Genomic DNA, 20,288 nt, shown 5'->3' with positions numbered 1-20,288 from the left:
CGCCACAACACATACACGTGTCTGTCTGTACTGTTATAGTAGTACTGCACATTGGCTGATAGACACACCAAACTGATTGTACTGATAGAAGTTGCAGTGAGAGATACTAGGCCTATGCATCAGCTCTTTTACATTTTATCAACATCTTGGGGTAGGCTATGATAGGGTTATTACGCATCAGCAAGACTATTCGAAACGCCAAGGAAAAAACATGGTCAGCGATATGCATTTATAGAGAATAGTTTAGTAGTCTCACGCTTCGGAATGCATCTACAAAGGAGAGTGAGCTCCACCGGTAACATCGTAGAACAGCTCCCACTGGCCACAGACCTCAATTAAACGTCAATTCCACTTTGGTTGTGGAAACAACGTTGATTCAACCAGTGTGTGCCCAGTGGGTTATTTCTTGACAGAAGAAAATAGGCAACATTTTACATATTCTCTTACATCTTACCTGAACACCACCAACGAACCATAATGAAGCTTCTGGACATTACTACATCAGAAACACCAAGCCTGTATATATTCGGATATGGCTCCTTAGTCTGGAAACCAGACTTCAAATACAAGAGAAGCAACGTTGGTTATATCAAAGGATATAGTAGACGCTTCTGGCATGGGGACAATTTTCATCGAGGAGACAAAGACATGGTAAGTCTTTACCTTCAGAAATACAATCAATGTATTTGCTGCTGCTGTAGACAGACATAATATTATCTCAGATCAAACTGTTGAGCTTCAGGAAGTGGGAGGTCAAATAAAAAGTCTGATTTGTGATGCAAACATATTGGTTATGGAAATGTCAATGCACATAAAGGTCTGGCATGGCCAACAATACCTAACCAGATAGGCTCACATGTAGTAGGCTACTGTAGCCTAAGTGGAAATGAATTGGTAAAACAATGCTGAGTGTGCCTGCTCTCTTTATCTCTGTCCTTATCTCTCTGGTCCTTATCCTCCACAGCTAGGTAGAGTGGTGACTTTAGTGGAAGATCATGAGGTAAGTGGCCTTGTTTCAAAATAACCCAGAACACACCTACAGCTCACATTTGTTTTGATCCTGTCTACCATGAATAAGTACTGTACTTAGTGTTGTAAAATACATTGACACTGGCATGTCCAGAACATTTTGAATGGGGTGGATATACAGACCCAGTTTAGGGGGGCCATAACATATTGAACCTTAATCGATGCAAGGTGGATTTTTTCAATATAATTATGATGGTTCAACATATGAAATGCTTCAGCTTAGGTTTTGTACATTTCCCTGATCAAATAAATCATAAATAAATTCCAAAACACTTGTTACAGTGTTTGGATTCAAGGTCAGGATTTGATTTAAAAGTATTAGCATAGATCAGTAAATTCACTTGAAAGTGGCATCCAGAGTACAAATTATACTCTGACATTAGAGGGGTCTCTATTTTTTATGGGCTTTATAGTAAAGACATGTAATTTAACTTTTACCTTTTAATGTGTCATGAACACAACCAGCCATGATGTTGCTGGTATAGTCCTTCATGTTTATAAATTGAACTTTGTTGACTATTGACTTACTCCTTGAAGTTGAACTTCTCCTGTCCCAGTCTAACATCCATCTCTTCTCACTGCAGGCTTGCACCTGGGGGGTAGCGTATGAGGTCAGCGACTCCCAGATGGAGGAGTCTCTGCAGTACCTGAATGTGAGAGAGGCTGTGCTGGGGGGCTACGTCACCAAGATGGTGGAGTTCACTCCCAGAGAGAAGTGCCAAGGGTCTCTGCTCGCCCTGGTCTACATCGCCACCTCTGACAACCCCACATACCTCGGGCCTGCCACTCCCACAGAGATAGCTGCTCAGATTGCCATCTGCAGAGGCAACACGGGCCACAACATAGAGTACCTCCTCCGCCTGGCTGAGTTCATGAGGCTGTACTGTCCCGAGGTAGAGGATGACCATCTCTTCTCCATAGAGGCAGCCGCCCTGGCCCTGGTCATCTGAACAACCAGGGCCAGGGATACTCACATCAAACCAACGATACGACCACTCAATGCTACGACACGCGCTACCCTACTTGTTAATGTGATCAATGTGAAGACAATAACAATATGAAGACAGTGCGAGTCACTACACCTCATAAAAAAGGGTCAACATGTCATGATCACTGTTTCTGTTGTCCATTGTCTGTGAACGCCCATGACATTGAAATGTTTTAAGCTAAATGAGATTAGAAGTAAGGTAGTAATAGCCACCCTTTGCCTTGATGAAAGCTTTACACACAACCAGCTTCACCTGGAATGCTTTTCCAACAGTCTTGAAGAAGTTGGCAAAGGGTGGCTATTTGAAGAATCTCAAATATAAAATATATTTTGATTTGTTTAACACTTTTTGGTTACTTCATGATTCCATATGTGTTATTTCATAGTTTTGATGTCTTCACTATAAATAGTATATATAAAGAAAAACCCTTGAATGAGTAGGTGTTCTAAAACTTTTAACCGGTAGTGGGGGTTGGGAGCCTGTGGGCACCACGCCCCACGCCTTGCAGGGGCTGCGGAGGTGTATGATACGACATTGCTTTTTACCTGTTTCTGGTCTGACTGGTCTTGTTGTAGAAATCAAATCAAATAAAATATTATTTGTCACATGCGCCGAATACAACAGGTGTAGACCTTACGGTGAAATGCTTACTTACAAGCCCTTAACCAACAATGCAGTTTTAAGAAAAATAAGTGTTAAGTAAACAATAGATAAGTAAAAAAATAAAAGCAGTAAAATAACAGTAAAAATAACAGTAGAACATGCATGGATCATGTGTATCTCAGGATGAGTCTTTGCTTGAGTCATGCAAATACTTATCCTGTGATGAAATAAGATTATTGCATTGCTCAATGTACTGTATATACTGTAGCTGTTTCTATTTTTATATGAAGTCTATTTACCTTTGTTTTGTTGTAAAAGGAACAGGGATTTTTATGGTTTTGTTTTCTAATCAACTGAAATAAATAACATTGAACTTGAGATCTTGCCAAGACCCCTGGTTCTTTCCAATACACAGTGATAAGTAAAAATACTTTAAAGTACTACTTAAGTTTTTTTGGGGTGGTATCTGTAAGCAAAAATGCCCACAGTCATCAAGTTAGGTAAGATATCAATATTTAATATGTTTAAGTGATTAATAAGACTGAACATATTAACTAGATCAAAGGTAATTCAATAATAAATATTATGTTGCACCTTTAACCAATAGCCTAACAAATGAACCACTCTTGAAAAAAAAAATATTTTGAATGTCTTAATTAAGACATCCTCTATATCAAATTTCAGCCAGACTGACCAGTCAGCCCGAGCTGCCTGCACGCCCGACCCCCACCAGTCTAGTCAAGAACTAAACTCTCTCCCAACACAATTTCCTTCCCAGTTCACAGCTATATATTTTTGATTCCCAAGGGAAAGGTTTGGAAACAAAAAACAAAACAAAAAACCCCACATACACCTCAAAAATACATTAACACACACAAACAGCAAATACTCCATATAATTAATCTCATAGGACTAATATAACTGTAGAGCTCTTTTTACTTGCACACAATATAGCTGGGTCACCCAGTCCTGTCCCTAGGGGTCCACCACCCTGCAGCGCCCCAACCCAACATAGCCCACTCAGCTTTAGGATCTTAGTGAAACATTCATTATTGGTTTCGGGTGTTTTAGGCCAAGGCCAGAGTGACAACCCACAAGACGGCAGACCACCAGAGCCAGGACTGAGCAGCCCAGCAGCTAGGGATTGACTCCTTTAGTCATATTGTATTCCATATAAGGCATCCAGACCTTATGAAAGTTGCCCAGTGTACCCTTAATCTTGCAATAAATCAAATCTAGTGATACATGACTTGACATTGTTGGAGGATAACCAACCTTCCAATTAATGGCATTGCATTTCTTAGCCGCTATAAATGCTTGGTTAGACAGTTTCTTCAGATAACAGTCTCCAGCATCAACATTTCCAAGCAAACAAAAACAGGGAGAAGGGGAAATCTGAAGACATGCTGAGACAAAAGAACATACTCTTTGCCAGAATTCAGCCAGCCTTCACAAGACCATAACATATGCAAATATGTCCCCTTTTGTGTTTCTGAGTGCATGTAATACAGCTTCACTGGCGTATAGTATGTTCTATGGATGGCCTTAAACTGCAGTAATATATGTCTGAGTTGATATGAACATGATTTAAACATATCTGTATCCATTCATCATCATATCACCCATATACAAAAATGTATGCACGCATGACTGTAAGTCGCTTTGGATAAAAGCGTCAGCTAAATGGCATATTATTATTATTATTATTATTATCAACAGCTTCTACCAGGTCTTACTCACATGTTTGTGTCATCGGGAAAAGCCTCTATCAACCCTTGATACAGTTTGGAAATCAACTTTGAAGGTTTGTCAGACTGCCTTAAAATAGCATCTGGCTTGTCCAGTGTATGCTGCACAAAGAGAATAAAGTGTTGTATCTGCAAAAATTCACCTCACCTCCATCACAGACTGGTCTTGACTGGTCTTCCCTGGCTCCCTGACCCTGCTGAGACCCCTGTCAACATCTGATCCTCCTCAAATGAGGCATGACAAATAATTACCTTGGTGTACATATACATTATACTATCCAAGAATAGAATCAATGGTTCAATAATTGAAATGACCATTATTCCCAGATCCCAGACTGTAGCTTTAAGCTTAAGCTGCTGTCCTGTAGCTACTAATTCAAGATGGAACTTTGTATCATCACTGATATTGTTAATATAGGCCTACTGCAAAATTCACCTGAGCTCCGTAGACTGGTCTTCTCTGGCTGTCTGACCCTGCTGGGACCCCTGTCACTATCTGATCCTGCTAAGACTTGAGCATAGTGTTGTGTACTGACTGCACTAGAGGGCTGCGGGACCTGCGGGTCCTGACAGAGATCATTGCGGCGTGGTCGCATTTTTCATGCTGCGGCAGGAGCGGGCGGTCAGACAGACGACTTTGGGATGAAAATATTTTTGTTGTCCCACAGATTATTTGGAAACGGTCCTCTTTCTGCTTTGAATGTGTTAGCCTACTTATTGTATTGAAAGCACATATTTTTTTGCATTATTCACACAATTCGCTGCTTCAACTTCAGTAGCCTACCTCTCCTAGTTGGGTGTGAGAGTTCAGGTGCACCTAGTATGTGTGGTCTCATTGAAATAGAGTAGGTTGCCTACATGGGCAGAGAATCAGGTGGCATTTAACTTAAATATGAAATTAACTTAAATTTTATTAGACTGTAGTTTACTACTAAAAATGAAATCATAATTGAAAAGGAAAAGGCACGAAGCACACATAGGTTAGGCCACTATGGTGATTGAGCGTTGTCTCTGCCTGCAAAAAGGTAGGCTATATCCTATAGGCCAATGCAAAATGTAGCAAGTGTCGCTGTCATCATTCTTGCTGCTTCAAGTTCAGTAGCCATACCTGCGAGATCAGGTGCGTGTGTGTTCTCAAAATAGAGTAGGCTATAGCCTATGCATGGGCGGAGAAGCACGGGGCAGTTATCTTTTCAAGGAAATGTACTTCCTAAATAGGCCTATGATTAGGCTATAGTTTACTACATTGCCTAGAAATAGGCCTAAATATTGATCACCCATATCTCAAAGTCTGAAAATCTTCCCACTCCTTAAAGGTAGGCTATAAAAATAGCCCAAGAGAAAGTACAAGTCTCTCCAACTCTGCTCTCTTCAAACTACATTTAGCATATTGGCTGATATAGCCCAGTAATACAATATAAGGGCCATGTGAGAATCTCTGGTAATTTAACCTATTTCTTAAGTTATTTTTGCATATTTGATATTGCCTATATGGCGCAAAATTGCTGTGACCATGGCTGGCAAGTGAGCTGCGTCACATACGCCTAAAATAACATTGCGGGACTGCGGTTGGGTTTGGGACCAGTTCTTGCGGTGGGGTTTGGGACAAGCGGATGGGAGTCAGACAGAAAGCCAGCGGGTGCTGGCAGGAACGGGATGAAGAAATCGGTCCAGCGCAGATCTCTACTGTGCACCATGACAGTGAAGCCTGTAATGTTAGAGCTGTTTATTACAGTGTCAGTGTGAAAAGTAGGGAATTAGCTGGGGAAACTGACAGATCAATAACGTTATATTGCCAAACTGACTAATAAAACTAACATTGCCCTGAAAAACGTCAGAATATCAATCTTCAATCATTTGGCCGATGGTTTCATCATTTGATTCAGGTCTAGTGTGATTGAGGCAAAAAGAATAGCTAACATTAGCCAACATGACCCCCACGTCCCCAGTGAAAGTTGCGCCCCTGTTTAAAACCAAATACTTTTAGACTTTTACTCAAATAGTATTTTACTGGGTGACTTTCACTTTTACTTGAGTCATTTTCTATTAAGGTATTTTTAATTTTACTCAAGTATGACAATTGGGTGCTTGTTCCACCACTGCCAATACAGTAGAAGCATATGCTTGTGGCAGTCTAATGGTAAAGCTTACATAGTGTGCAGATAGAGCTATATAGAGGATTGGGTTTGAGGAAATAACCTGTTTTTCTCTAAGCGCTCCTGATTTTCAACACAGAAAGGCATCCTAATGCCTAAAAGTTTATGAACTCCTGAACATATGTTTCCTGGTTACGTGCCAAACCTCAAACTGTTTTACTCCTGCACACCCTCAAATCCCATGGCCATATACAGCTACACTATACACTCTGTGGTCAACAGTCTAGACTATTCTGTAGCAAAGGGGAGAAACGTGAGGTGCTGTAAACTTTATTTATAGAATTCCAGGAAATAGTAAGCTCACAAGACCACTAGAGTGCCTTTGGACTTTATTCAATCAAACCCGCAATGCACAACTAAATCAGACTGCCCCTGCATGGAGGAAAGGCACATTTTCACTCAAATCAAAATGAGTTTTCCCCACTGAACATGTTCTGTCAGTCACATATTGTTTTAATATATGGTATAGAAACCATGTGTTTTTTATATGTACAGTATATCAAAAATTGAAAAGACCAATGAACAGATTCCCAGATCACAGACTGGCTTTAACATTTGGAGCACAGCATTACTGTCACCAAAACAGATCTGCCCTTTGTCGTATGCACTAGCATTGGGAGGTGTCAGTGGCTATCAGGGTCCTATACAAATACACACCATGCCTGCAGTGTCAGTTAGTAAATCAAATCAAAGTTTATTGGTCGCTTACACAGATTTGCAGATGTTATCGTAGGTGCAGCAAAGTGCTTGTATTGAACAGTGCAGTAATACCTAGCAATACAAAACAATATACAACTAAACCAAAAAGTAAAAATAAAGACATTAAGGGGTTTTCATATATAGTCCTCTTTAATGTGAACTCTAGGGTATAAAAAAAGCTAAAGATCTCAGTTCTCTTTGTATTCTCCTGAGTGGCGCAGTGGTCTAAGGCACTGCATCGCAGTGCTAGCTGTGCCACTAGAGATCCTGGTTCGAATCCAGGCTCTGTCGTAGCTGGCCGCGACTGGGAGACCCATGGGGTGGCGCGCACAATTGGCCCAGCGTCGTCCAGGGTAGGGGAGGGATTTGGCCGGCAGGGGATGTAGCTCAGTTGGTAGAGCATGGCGTTTGCAACGCCAGGGTTGTGGGTTCGATAAAATAATGTATGCACTAACTGTAAGTCGCTCTGGATAAGAGCGTCTGCTAAATGACGTAAATGTATTCACACTGCCCTTGCCTTTGAATGAGGACTCAACTCTTTTGCCAGTTCACTTCAACTATTTTGTGGTCCGAGTCTTCTTTGCATTCACATTGCTATGTTTAGAAAGGAACCAAGATATTTTTCCAACATTCACTCAATGCACTCTGTTTTTTTACAAAGTGCAGGACAAGCCATTCCATCAGAACGTGTTATCGGACAGCTATATATACCTACTTACATTTTGGAAGCGAATAGATTGCATTTAGTTAAAATATGAGACATAATAATTGTAATCAGAAGATACTATTAACATGTAAATACTATTGGTAACCGAATAAATAGCAGAAGAATAACTGCAGATTAAATAATGCTGTCATTGAAAATTGTACACCCACCCACCCTTTAAGAACTATAATTGATTTTGTACCCTATGTTGTGATTCTCACTAAATATATTGTTGTCTTCTCACACTATTCAAACCCCACAAGTGAATAAACAGGTTATGAAGCTCTCTTTATAGATCACATATTACAAACAAATAATCTGAACTAAAAACTCCACACATATTTTGGAATTTCTGTGCATCCTTGACAATCGCTAATCAATATCCCAAAACAGCACACCTTTTTTTCTGCGAACCTGCACATCATCATCTCTCTCCAATGTGAGGGGTTATGGCAGGGGAAACTGTGTTGCAGTAGTCTTGTGTGTGGTGCGGGAATAATGACAAGTGAAGCTGGGGAGCTTTGTGTTCACATTGCCCTTAAAAAGGGAACCAGGAGGCCTCCCGAGTAGCGCAGCGGTCTAAGGCACTGCATTGCAGTGCTGCGGCGTCACTACAGCCTGGGGTTTGATCCCAGCCGGCCGTGACCAGGAGTCCCATAGGGCTGCGCACAATTGGCCCAGCGTCGTCTGGGTTAGGGGAGGGTTTGGCCGGGGGGGCTTTACTTGGCTCATCGCGCTCTAGCGACTCCTTGTGGCGGGCCGTGCACCTGCAGGCTGACTTCCGTTGTCAGTTGAACGGTGTTTCCTCCGACACAAGGTGCGGTTGGCTTCCGTGTTAAGAAGCGCGGTTTGGCGGGTATGTTTCGGAGGACGCATGACTCGACCTTCGCTTTTCCCGAGCCTGTTGGGGAGTTGCAGCAATGAGACAAAATCGTAATCACGAAAAAGGGGGGTAAAAAATTACAACTAAAAACATATAAAATAAAAGGGAACCGGACCAAGGATTTTAAGCGAACTGAACTCAGACCACCTCGAGGGTCTGAGTTATTTTGGAGTTTTCACACTGGACAAAAAATTAAGCAAACCGCACTGAGTTCACAAACATTGTCTGAAAGGGACCAAGTGTGACAACATCCTAAGAAATATCAGAACGAGCAATGTAAGAGTCCAGAATATATATATATATATATATATATATATATATATATATATATATATATATATATATATATATACACTGCGTGTACAAAACATTATGAACACCTGCTCTTTCCATGACATAGACTGACCAGGTGAATCCAGGTGAAAGCTATGATCCCTTATTGATATCACTTGTTAAATCCACTTCAATCAGTGTAGATGAAGGGGAGGAGACAGGTTAAAGAATGATTTTTAAGCCTTGAGACAATTGAGATATGGATTGTGTATGTGTGTGATTCAGAGGGTGAATGGGCAAGACAAAAGATTTAAGTGCCTATGAACGGGGTATGGTAGTAGGTGCCAGGCGAGCCGGTTTGTGTCAAGAACTGCAATGCTGCTGGATTTTTCACACTCAACAGTTTCCCGTGTGTATCAAGAATGGTCCACCACCCAAAGGACATCCAGCCAACTTGACACAACTGTGGGAAGCATAGACCATCATCACGCTTTCGACATACATACACTGAGTGTACAAAACATTAAGAACACCTTCCTAATATTTAAAATCCTTCTTTAACCTGTCTCCTCATAGCTTTCACATGGATTCACCTGTTCAGTCTATGTCATGGAAAGAGCAGGTGTTCTTAATGTTTGTACACTCAGTGTATAATGGTGTGTATAGACCAGTGGAGGTGGCTGAGGGGAGGATGGCTCATAATAATGGCTGGAACGGCGCGAATGGAATGGCATCAAACACATGGAAACCATCATTGATGTATTTGATACCATTCCATTTATTCCGCTCCATCATTACCACGAGCCCATTCTCCCCAATTAAGGTGCTACCAACCGCTGGTACAGACACTATGGACAGTATATCAAATAAAATCAAATTTTATTTGCCACATGCGCCGAATACAACAGGTGTAGACCTTACAGTGAAATGCTTACTTACAAGCCCTTAACCAATAATGGAACGAACTGCAAAAATCTCTGAAGCTGGAGACTCTTATCTCCCTCACTAACTTTAAGCATCAGTTGTCAGAGCAGCTTACCGATCACTGCACCTGTACACAGCCCATCTGTAATTAGCCCACCCAACTACCTCATCCCCATATTGTTATTTATTTTGCTCATTTGCACCCCAGTATTTCTATTTGTACATCATATTCTGCACATCTATCACTCCAGTGTTAATACTAAATTGTAATTATTTTGCACTATGGCCTATTTATTGCCTTACCTCCATAACTTACTACATTTGCGCACACTGTATATAGATTTTCTATTGTGTTATTGACTTTTGTTTTGTTTATTCTATATGTAACTCTGTGTTGTTGTTGTTTTTATCGCACTGCTTTGCTTTATCTTGGCCAGGTCGCAGTTGTAAATGAGAACTTGTTCTCAACTGGCTTACCTGGTCAAATAAAGGTGAAATAAATAAATAAATAAAAATGCAGTTTTTAAGAAAATAAGTAAAAGTTAAGTCAAAAAATAGATAAGTCAAAAAAAATAAAAAAAATAATTAAAGAGCAGCAGTAAAATAAATTAACAGTAGGGAGGCTATATACAGGGGGTACCGCACCAGTTAATCAAGGTAGTTGAGGTAATATGTACATGTGGGTAGAGTTAAAGTGACTATGCATAAATAATAAACAGAGTAGCAGCAGCGTAAAAGAGGGGGTTGGGGTGGGGTGGAGGGGGGCAATGCAAATAGTAGCCATTATTAGCTGTTCAGGAGTCTTATGGCTTGGGGGTACAAGCTGTTAAGAAGCCTTTTGGACCTAGACTTGGCGCTCCGGTACCGCTTGCCGTGCGGTAGCAGAGAGATTTTACTTTCTTTCTACTTGTCTTTGACAATTTTTAGGGCCTTCCTCTGACACCGCCTGGTATAGAGGTCCTGGATGGCAGGAAGCTTGGCCCCAGTGATGTACTGGGCCATACACACTACCCTCTGAATAGAAAAGGTGTGTACAGCAGTAGTTATATAGGGTGGCTGAGGTCCTTGATGATCTTCTTGGCCTTCCTGTGACACTGGGTGCTGTAGATGTCCTGGAGGGCATGCAGTGTGCTAGTACATTATGTTCCTGGGAGAGCCACTACACTGACTCACATGACAAGTGCTGTGTGTGTGTTTAGAGTGAGACACAGGGGGCAGAGGGGGTTCCCATTCCCTGCATGTGGAGTTTGATCACGTTGTGAGAACATGTGCACACCCGACAAAATTAGGTCTCAGCATTACATAAAAATGCATGCTTTTTGGGCTGAGAGCCTTCAGTGGCACATTGGTCCAGATTCCAAGAAAGCCCTCTCTAACTTGGTGAAAGGTTAAAGCCATAAAACAAATATGCTCTCTGCTAGGCAAGGCAAAGGCAGTTAAAATAGTATAAATGAAAGTGTAGGCCTGTATGATGAATTGGACGAATGGAAACTCAGTCAACAGAAGCGTCTGATGAGACCTTATGTGACTGGACCCCTCTGCGGGCCAATAGGCCTACACAATTCAATTAGAGGCCAACAGCATATTCATAACAGAGTATGAAATCCTCTGCACTATTATCAATCATAATGCATAGCTATCTGATGACTCAGGAAACAACAAAGCATGACCTGAAAACCATTTGGGCTCTATTTCAACTAAGTGCAAAATGCCGTTGATTTGACTCATAAATCCACACCATGGTTTTAGGCTGTCTTGAAAATATCCTCTGTAGTCAAAACACTTCGATTGGCTTTGGGAATAAAATAACATCATGATATGGTGGGGGTTAAAACCAGTTTGAAGACCTGGATGTATGTGATACTTCCAGGTTGTTATTGTAAAATAAGTGTCCTCAATAACCTAGGTGTGTACTCAATAACCTACTCCTCTACTGCTACACATGTATGTTCTACTAATGTGTACTTAATAACCTACGAAAGGCAATATAAACCACTACACTAAAGTCTGAGTGGTTGCTTCTAGCATTTTTTTAAACTAGGCAAGACAGTGAAGAACAAATTCTTATTTACAATGACGGCCTACCCCGGCCAATTGTGCGCCGCACTATGGGACTTCCAATCACGGCCAGATTGTGATACAGCCTGGAATCGAACCAGGGTCTGTAGTGACGCCTCTAGCACTGAGAAGCAGTGCCTTGGACCGCTGCGCCACTCGGGAGCCCTACAGTACCTTTAAAGTCAAAACAGGACAGTAATATGGCTAGTACAACAGGAATACAGTACACCATGAATGTGTACATGTACATTCTCATGGACAGTAAACAGAAAGCAACCGCTCTGTTAGATCACTGATTAATCATTACGTGATGTCCAGTTGGTTATCTTGAATTTAATGAACTGTCAAGCTAACACCTCTTAGATGAGCTGATAATAAGTGCTTACCAATCAATAGAGCTCTCACAAAGCCTCCATGAGGGTTCCTTGGAGGCATATAGGAGTGAAAACATGACCCAGGGGTCACTCAATTAGAGCATAGGGGTCAGGCACAGGCCATGTCATCATCCCTGACCATCTCCATTACATTACCACATGGCCTCAGCTCACTGTAAGTGGTCATTTAAGACAAAGTAAAAATGTAATTAAATCAAATGAAACATTTAATTGGTTAATGAGGGGCAGACATTTCTTAGCCTTGCAAAGCCGCCTGATCCCGCAAGCTTACATGAATGTTGCTGCACGGATATCAGCAAGAATCAGTCTTGTATTTACGAAGGCTAAACATTTCTAGCTCTGAAACCTTTGTCTATTTTGTTTTTCAATTGTTTCCCCTCTCACCCTCAATGACTCATGTTCTCCTTTCTGTGGTCATCTGTCATTGTGCTCTTACCTGCATGTGCATTGATTACAAGGAGCATGCGTAAACAATGCTGAGGAAGAACATAGAGCGAAGTCACACATCCTCATGATAATAGCAGTCTGTTGGGAATAGGAGGCACGCTCCAGAAACATTGTTCCTGGCTAATCATCCCCTTAGCCTCCACCTGCATGCTAATGTATACTCTGGCTGAACCCTGACCCTTGACCTTGTGTGGTCAGAAGGAGGTTGAAGATCACCCTGAGAGTGCGTTAAAAGAAAAAGTGATTTGGGCACTAATGGAGTCTGGGCACTTATGAGTTACTGGTCCTCAATACTGGGGGTAATCCCAAACCCCAAGGTCAGGCCTAGAGTCCACTGAGGATCAACTCACTGACCCCATCACAGCCTGGTTCCACTCGACATGAAACCATTACAGACATAAAAGGCTCCATGCAACAGAGAAAAAAGACTTCACACTAATCTAACACTAACAATAGCTAACGGGTTGGCAGTAAATCTGAAACCACATATCAAAGCTAAGTTGTTCATTCAAACTGAAATGCTATATTAACCTTTTAGCTCACAGTTCACTACGTGCCAGAGCACACCATAAAAGGTCTGGGAGTAGCTCTCCTTTGCAACAGGGTCTGAGTCAGAACTTACGTGTTCTGACTTACGTGCCTACGTGTTGATGTTGATGGTCTAGCTACCTGATTCTGCAAACAGAGACAACTACATAATATAACAATCATCCATCATCACATGATGATAAAACCCAAACTTCAATCCATCGCATCTATCATTCCCTACAGAGTGATGTGATTGCTGTGTTCCCCACCTCCATACAGAGCACAGCTAACAACCTCTGGATATTATAATCCAATCTATGGGCACCAGGGCTCTGGGGGCTGGGGCCTGAACCAGGACTGACCTGATTAGCCTCTCAGCCAGAGAGCTGCCCCCTGCTTCATTAGCCCAACCCACCTCTGTGGAATGGCACTTTTACTACTCTTAATTAAATTTCCCTAATCTAATTTTCACTTGGGCGCACCATGGTCCCCCGCGTCTGGTTGAGTGGTGTTTTTGGGGCCTTCTGGTAAACAGCATTGTGAGATCATCTCTGGGAGGACTTCTAGCTTTCACTGAAAGACAGGTGGGGGGGACGAGGGAATCAAATCAATGTGTAGTTATAAAACAGTCTGGAGAGAGGGCTGATTGTGTGTTGGTAAACACTGGCTCTCTGTTTGCATTTCAGCCCACGGTCACCTGCGTGGCAACACAACAAAGACGCCTGGACCATATGGTTCTCTCGCTGAGTGACGCTATCTCGCCCTATCATCAAGATTGCACAATGTTGGTTGTCAACACAAAGCAAACCATACTGACATGGAAAAAGTTTGAGTCTGCTTTTCCAGAACAGGGCTGCTTTGAGAGTTTTAATAGCAGACATCGGACAATGTAACTGATTGGGGGAGGGATGAGCAAACAGCTCCCCCTGTTGGCTGTGCCTGTGTGAGATACAGTAGCAAAGAGACATGAATAGGAGAAAAGAGGATGGGACAAGAAGAGAGGTTGACATAGGAAGTTGGCAGAATATACAATCAGTGTACAAAACATTAAGAACACCCCCTCTTTCCACAACAGACTGACCAGGTGAATCAAATCAAATCAAACGTTATTTGTCACATGCGTCGAATACAACAGGTGTAGACCTTCCAGTGAAATGCTTACTTACAAGCCCTTAACCAACAATGCAGTTTTGAGAAAAATAAGTGTTAAGTAAAAAATTGATAACAAAATATATATATATATAAACAAATTAAAGAACAGCAGTAAAATAACAGTAGCGAGGCTATATACAGGGGTACCGGTACAGAGTCAATATGCGGGGGCACAGGTTAGTCGAGGTAATTGAGGTAATATGTACATGTAGTTAGAGGTAAAGTGACTATGCAAAGATAATAAACAGAGAGTAGCAGCAGCGTAAATAGTCCGGGTAGCCATTTGATTAGCTGTTCATGAGTCTTATGGCTTGGGGGTAGAAGCTGTTAATCCAGGTGAAAGCTATGATCCCTTATTGATGCCACTTGTTAAATCCACTTCAATCAGTGTAGATGAAGGGGAGGAGACAGGTTAAAGAAGGATTTTTAAGCCTTGAGACAATTAAGACATGGATTGTGTGTGTGTGTGCCATTCAGAGGGAAAATGGGCAAGACAAAATATTTAAGTGCCTTTGATCAAGGTATAGTAGTAGATGCCAGGCGCACCGGTTTGTGTCAAGAACTGCAACACTGCTTGGTTATTCCACGCTCAACAGTTTCCTGTGTGTATCAAGAATGGGCCACCACCCAAAGGACATCCAGCCAACTTGACACAACTGTGGGAAGCATTGGAGTCAACATGGGCCAGCATCCCTTTGGAACTCTTTTGACACCTTGTAGAGTCTATGCCCTGACAGATTGAGGCTGTTCATGCTCCTACACATTATTTACAAGCAATAAGTAACGTGTAATAACTGATGTTGCTGTGTGTTTGACTTTCCTTTAATTATTTCCACCAAAGAGCAAAGATCCTTGTTATAGATAGAGACGGCCCTGACATATGCACACTGTGAACACTTATTTACCAAACTCACTTAGCAAATATCAAAAGGCCCTGGATGTTTCCTGCCATTTTTCTGGAGAGTGTTTTCTCTCAAAGAACAGGAAGCAGTGCCGAATTTTCCCACAGACTCACCGAGGTTGGATCTCAATGCCGTTCCACAGCAGTTCCATGTTGTATTTACAGAGGACAATAAAGGAGAAGCTAACTTATTGTGAGAGGGCCTCTGTGCCGGGGCTACTTGGCCTCCTAATTACAGTAAGGAACACAAAAGCCCTTCTAACTGTAACTCTGTCTGCACATTGTTTTATTCATACCATCGTTTCAGTTCATCAACAGCACATTGATTGGTTAGAAAGTGGAATTGATATAGGCCAGCATTCCTCTAATGCAAAAAAGGAAAGGCTTGGGAGTTGGGGAGCTTCTGACAGTTTGTTTCTCCGTAGCTGGCAGCCTTTCCATAGGTAATTTACATGAGGTGGGAAGTATTTGCTGCCTGCCAGGGGCATTGTCCTGGGTCATCTGTCACGTGTCATTGGCTAGTGATCCATCATGCTGTTTTTGAAGATAATGGGGTTGCTTTTTGACCCAACAGTTATAGGAACCGGGCCAGCCCTGGTGTGTTTTTCGAATAATATTTCAGCCAACCTGACAACTACAGCTTGTTGAAACATGTATAAAAAACTATGTGAAAAATGTGGCTTTCACTTTGAGGGTAATGGTTTGGCTTAACACTATGGGTTGTGTGGTGAGCCATGAGTGAAGCATCATTTGTCAGCATTTGTCAGTACTGTTTTGGTCCAACACCATCTTTTCATCACAGGTCAAACAGTGATGCTAGATAATGCTGCTAGGACAAATCCAGCTTTGGAATGTCCCAAAGGGGGCTGTGTGGACTCAGGAAACCTCACTTCACTTACGCTTTGAAATAACTGCCCCCCTTTGGGACAACTTGATACAATCTTGTATTAACTCAAATCAGCCGGTTTTCTATATAGATTTCCCTTTGATGTTCTGTGTTTGTGCTTGGGTTCCTTAATCTTCTGCCCATTCTCAGTCTCTGGAACCTTCTGATTCAGGTTCCTGATGCTTGCCATGACTTTCATTCTTCACTTTTACCTATCTGAAAAAACTGAGAGCCATGTCTGTGTCCAATGTTATCAGTTCTGTGAGCTAACGTGTGCTTGTTACAGACAAGACTGGTCTAAAGTACACTATATATACAAAAGTATGTGGACACCTCTACAAATTAGTGGATTCAGCTATTTCAGCCACACCCGTTGCTGACAGGTGTATAAAATCGAGCACACCGCCATGCAATCTCCGTAGACAAACACTGGCAGTAGAATGGCCCATACTGAAAAGCTCAGTGACTTTCAACATGGCACCGTCATGGGATGCCACATTTCCAACAAGTCAGTTTGTCATATTTCTGCCCTGCTAGAGCTGCCCTGGTCAACTGTAAGTGCTGTTATTGTGAAGTGGAAACGTCTAGGAGCAACAAAGGCTCAGCCACGAAGTGTTAGGCCACACAAGCTCACAGAACGGGACCGACGAGTGCTGAAGTGCGTAGCGGCTAAAAATCGTCTGTCCTCAGTTGCAACACTCACAACCGACTTCCAAACTGCCTCTGGAAGCAACGTCAGCACAAGAACTGTTCGTTGGGAGCTTCATGAAATGGGTTTCCATGGCCGAGCAGCCGCACACAAGCCTAAGATCACCATGCGCAATGCCAAGCGTCGGCTGGAGTGGTGTAAAGCTTGCCGCCATTGGACTCTGGAGCAGTGGAAACGCGTTCTCTGGATTGATGAATCACGCTTCACCATCTGGCAGTCCGACGGACGAATCTGGGTTTTCTGGGTTTGGCGGATGCCAGGAGAACGCTATCTGCCTGAATGCATAGTGCCAACTGTAAAGTTTGGTGGAGGAGGAATAATGGTCTGGGGCTGTTTTTCATGGTTCAGGCTAGGCCCCTTAGCTCCAGTGAAGGGAAATCTTAACGCTACAGCATACAATGACATTCTAGATGATTCTGTGCTTCCAACCTTGTGCCAATAGTTTGGGGAAGGCCCTTTCCTGTTTCAGCATGACAATGCCCCCATGCACAAAGCGAGGTCCATACAGAAATGGTTGGACGAGACTGGTGTGGAAGAACTTGACTGGCTGAATGGAAGCAAGTCCCTGCAGCAATGTTCCAACATCCCAGAAGAGTGGAGGCTTTTATAGCAGCAAAGGGTGGACCAACTACATATTAATGCCCATGATTTTAGAATGATATGTTCGACCAGCAGGTGTCCACATACTTTTGTTCATGTAGTGTATATAATATATCACCATCACAGCCCCAGAGCCCAAGGTGTCACCGTCATTTCCCTCTCTAGGTCCAAGGCCAAGACAAATATTCCTGACTCATTCTTGTTGAATTATAGGGAGCCATTTCCTGAAGTGATTAATGAAATCAGTCATCACTGCATGGCAGGAATCAATTATGCATATTATGTGTTTGTTTGGAGTTCTTTATTCCTTTGAAAAGGGCATGTTTTACAGTTTGAAGTTAATCAGCAAATCTTGCCAGATTTTTCCTTCTTTTTTATTGATGCTATCATGCTTCAAAAGACCACATGTTGGAGCTTGGACTGATCTGATAGGGACAAACATAGATGTTTCAAAGGCCAAAATGTCCAAGGCACTAATGTTGAGGCACTAATTCCATGAAAGACTATGGTCCCATGTGGATTTGTCATTATATTGTGGATTTGTCATCATATTGAGGCTAATGTCACAACATTACTTTAATAAACCCCTTTTTTAAACCAAGGTCACTCTCCCTCCAAATGCTGATATATACAAATGGCAATCTGACATGATGGGGTATGGTGGAGGGAAATATTAACCACATAAGGGAAGTGGAAGACTGAATAAAATTTTCTGGCACCAGGGGCCCTCTATTCTCCAGAGCTGACAGGCAGACAGACAGGGGTGGGATAGGGGATTCCTGGGGGATCGCAAAAAGAGCCGGACAGTCTGACCCACTGGGAGACAGGGATAAAGCCACACGGTCTGGATTTCCAACATAGGAAAAGTCAAGTGGAATTACATGGTCAGGCATGCATTATGGGGACAAATGCTGTGGTGGTGACAGGTAAGGACTATAGGCGCTTTCATGTATGAAACTGGTTCCTTCCTTAGTGTGGTTCCAAGAAATACAATTGTGTTTTATAATGGGCTGTACCACAAAAGCTCAGCTGAGTAGCACAATACAACCTTTAATGTGACTAGCACAGCAGACAGAGCAAACACCATCCTTGTTAGACTTGTGGTTGGAGAGGCGCTGACAGACTGAGGGAAGAGATTCAACTTCCTTTAGCTAGGAGAAGGAGCGCTCCAGCTGATCCAGCTGACCCATGGGCCCAGGGTTCGATTGGAGAGACGCTCTGAAGGTGTCATGTTCCAGGACATGGTAGGCTTGAGCTGGGAGACGCACCAACAGGAGGGAAACCAAGCCCCAGGACCCACTGAAGAAAAGACTAGAGTTACACCCCCTCAGCCCCCCCAAAAACTCACACCTCTCCACTCCCAATGTGCTGACAGAGGACTGACAATGTTGCGGTCCAGAGATACTATGCCTAACGTGGTTTTGTTTTATTTGTCCAGATACAGTTTCTTCTGTACAACAGTAGAGTATGTCTGAAGGGTGATGAGTCGTTTTTCATGAGCCCTCACTGGAAGCATATTAAGCAAGCGATACAACGTTTGAAACCTAACTCCACCAGCCTTAATCTATTACTGATGAGGCTAGCTATGATATGGACCAAGCATGTATGCAAATGAGTAGTTCATCCACTGACCTTGACTAAATATCCTATGGCCATCCAACAGGCAGTGATGAACATGAATCTTACTATCAGTTTTTGACCCTTTGTTTTGGAGCAGTGGTACTTGTCATCGGGGACAGACCTCCCGTGGCTTTCTTTTGAGGTCAAAGTGGGATTAGGGCTCCCCCTCCTCTTGGACCCCTACCAAGGCTTAATGGAGCAGGAATGAATGGATTGAAGGACGGATGGATGGATAGATACTGTAGATAAGTACATTAATGATCTGAGGATACATGCAGGGTTGGGTGACCCCCAAATCAGGGTGCACACAACACTAAATACTTCCTCCAGACAACACGAAGGGAGGAATAGGAATCGTACTCTGGTGTGTGTGATTTACTGTGAGTAGTTTCTGCCACCTCTGCCATAACTGGCAACAAGTCAAAAATGTGAGCAACAGGGGAGATTCACAGAGGGCTAAATGACTAAAATGTAAATGTAAATGTCTGAATTCCCATGAATCCACCCTGTTAATGAAGGAGCTATAGGCCAGGGAGGTGACCTGGGAAAGGGCTGTATCCTGTCTCCAGGGGGGGTGCAGAGACAGACTAAACCACTCTGGCCCTGTCAACATCTGGTTCCTCTCTGCCTAACCATACACGTAATAGGCCTGAGTAACCTACAGATAGAGACCAACAGAACTGCCTTTTTATATAATCTGGCTCTAAATATTCAGAACTAAATCAGAATTGTTTACTATTAAAGTCTACCTTGAGTTTGGGAATGAAAAGTCCTGCCAGGATCAAACACCCCTGGAGCAGCGCTATAGACTACAACACCCCTCCACTCACCCCCCTTGTTAGAAAGACACTAATGAAACACACAGAGAATCTCACTGTTGATAGACTGCCGATAGGTACTTAACACAGTGCAGTGGGAGGTCATTCCTTCTCTTGCTAGAGCAAAAGCATGCCGACCCGGTAGCGACAAACCTAACGATTGT

General features: G+C 42.6%; 1 protein-coding gene across 1 annotated transcript; it reads left to right on the top strand.

Moving 5' to 3' along the window:
- Positions 1-477: 477 nt before the first annotated feature.
- On the top strand, positions 478-1,979 carry LOC311145698 (glutathione-specific gamma-glutamylcyclotransferase 1-like; the record flags this gene model as incomplete). The annotated part of the gene is made up of 3 exons (XM_084181959.1): positions 478-651; positions 965-1,000; positions 1,614-1,979. 3 exons carry the CDS (start codon positions 478-480, stop codon positions 1,977-1,979), a joined length of 576 nt encoding a protein of 191 aa, XP_084038085.1.
- Positions 1,980-20,288: the final 18,309 nt, after the last annotated feature.

Source organism: Coregonus lavaretus (genome assembly GCF_964263955.1).
Source record: "Coregonus lavaretus genome assembly, chromosome: 18".
Lineage (NCBI taxonomy): Eukaryota > Metazoa > Chordata > Actinopteri > Salmoniformes > Salmonidae > Coregonus > Coregonus lavaretus.
Note: the sequence above shows the minus strand (reverse complement) of the source record. Positions and strands in the feature narration are given on the sequence as shown.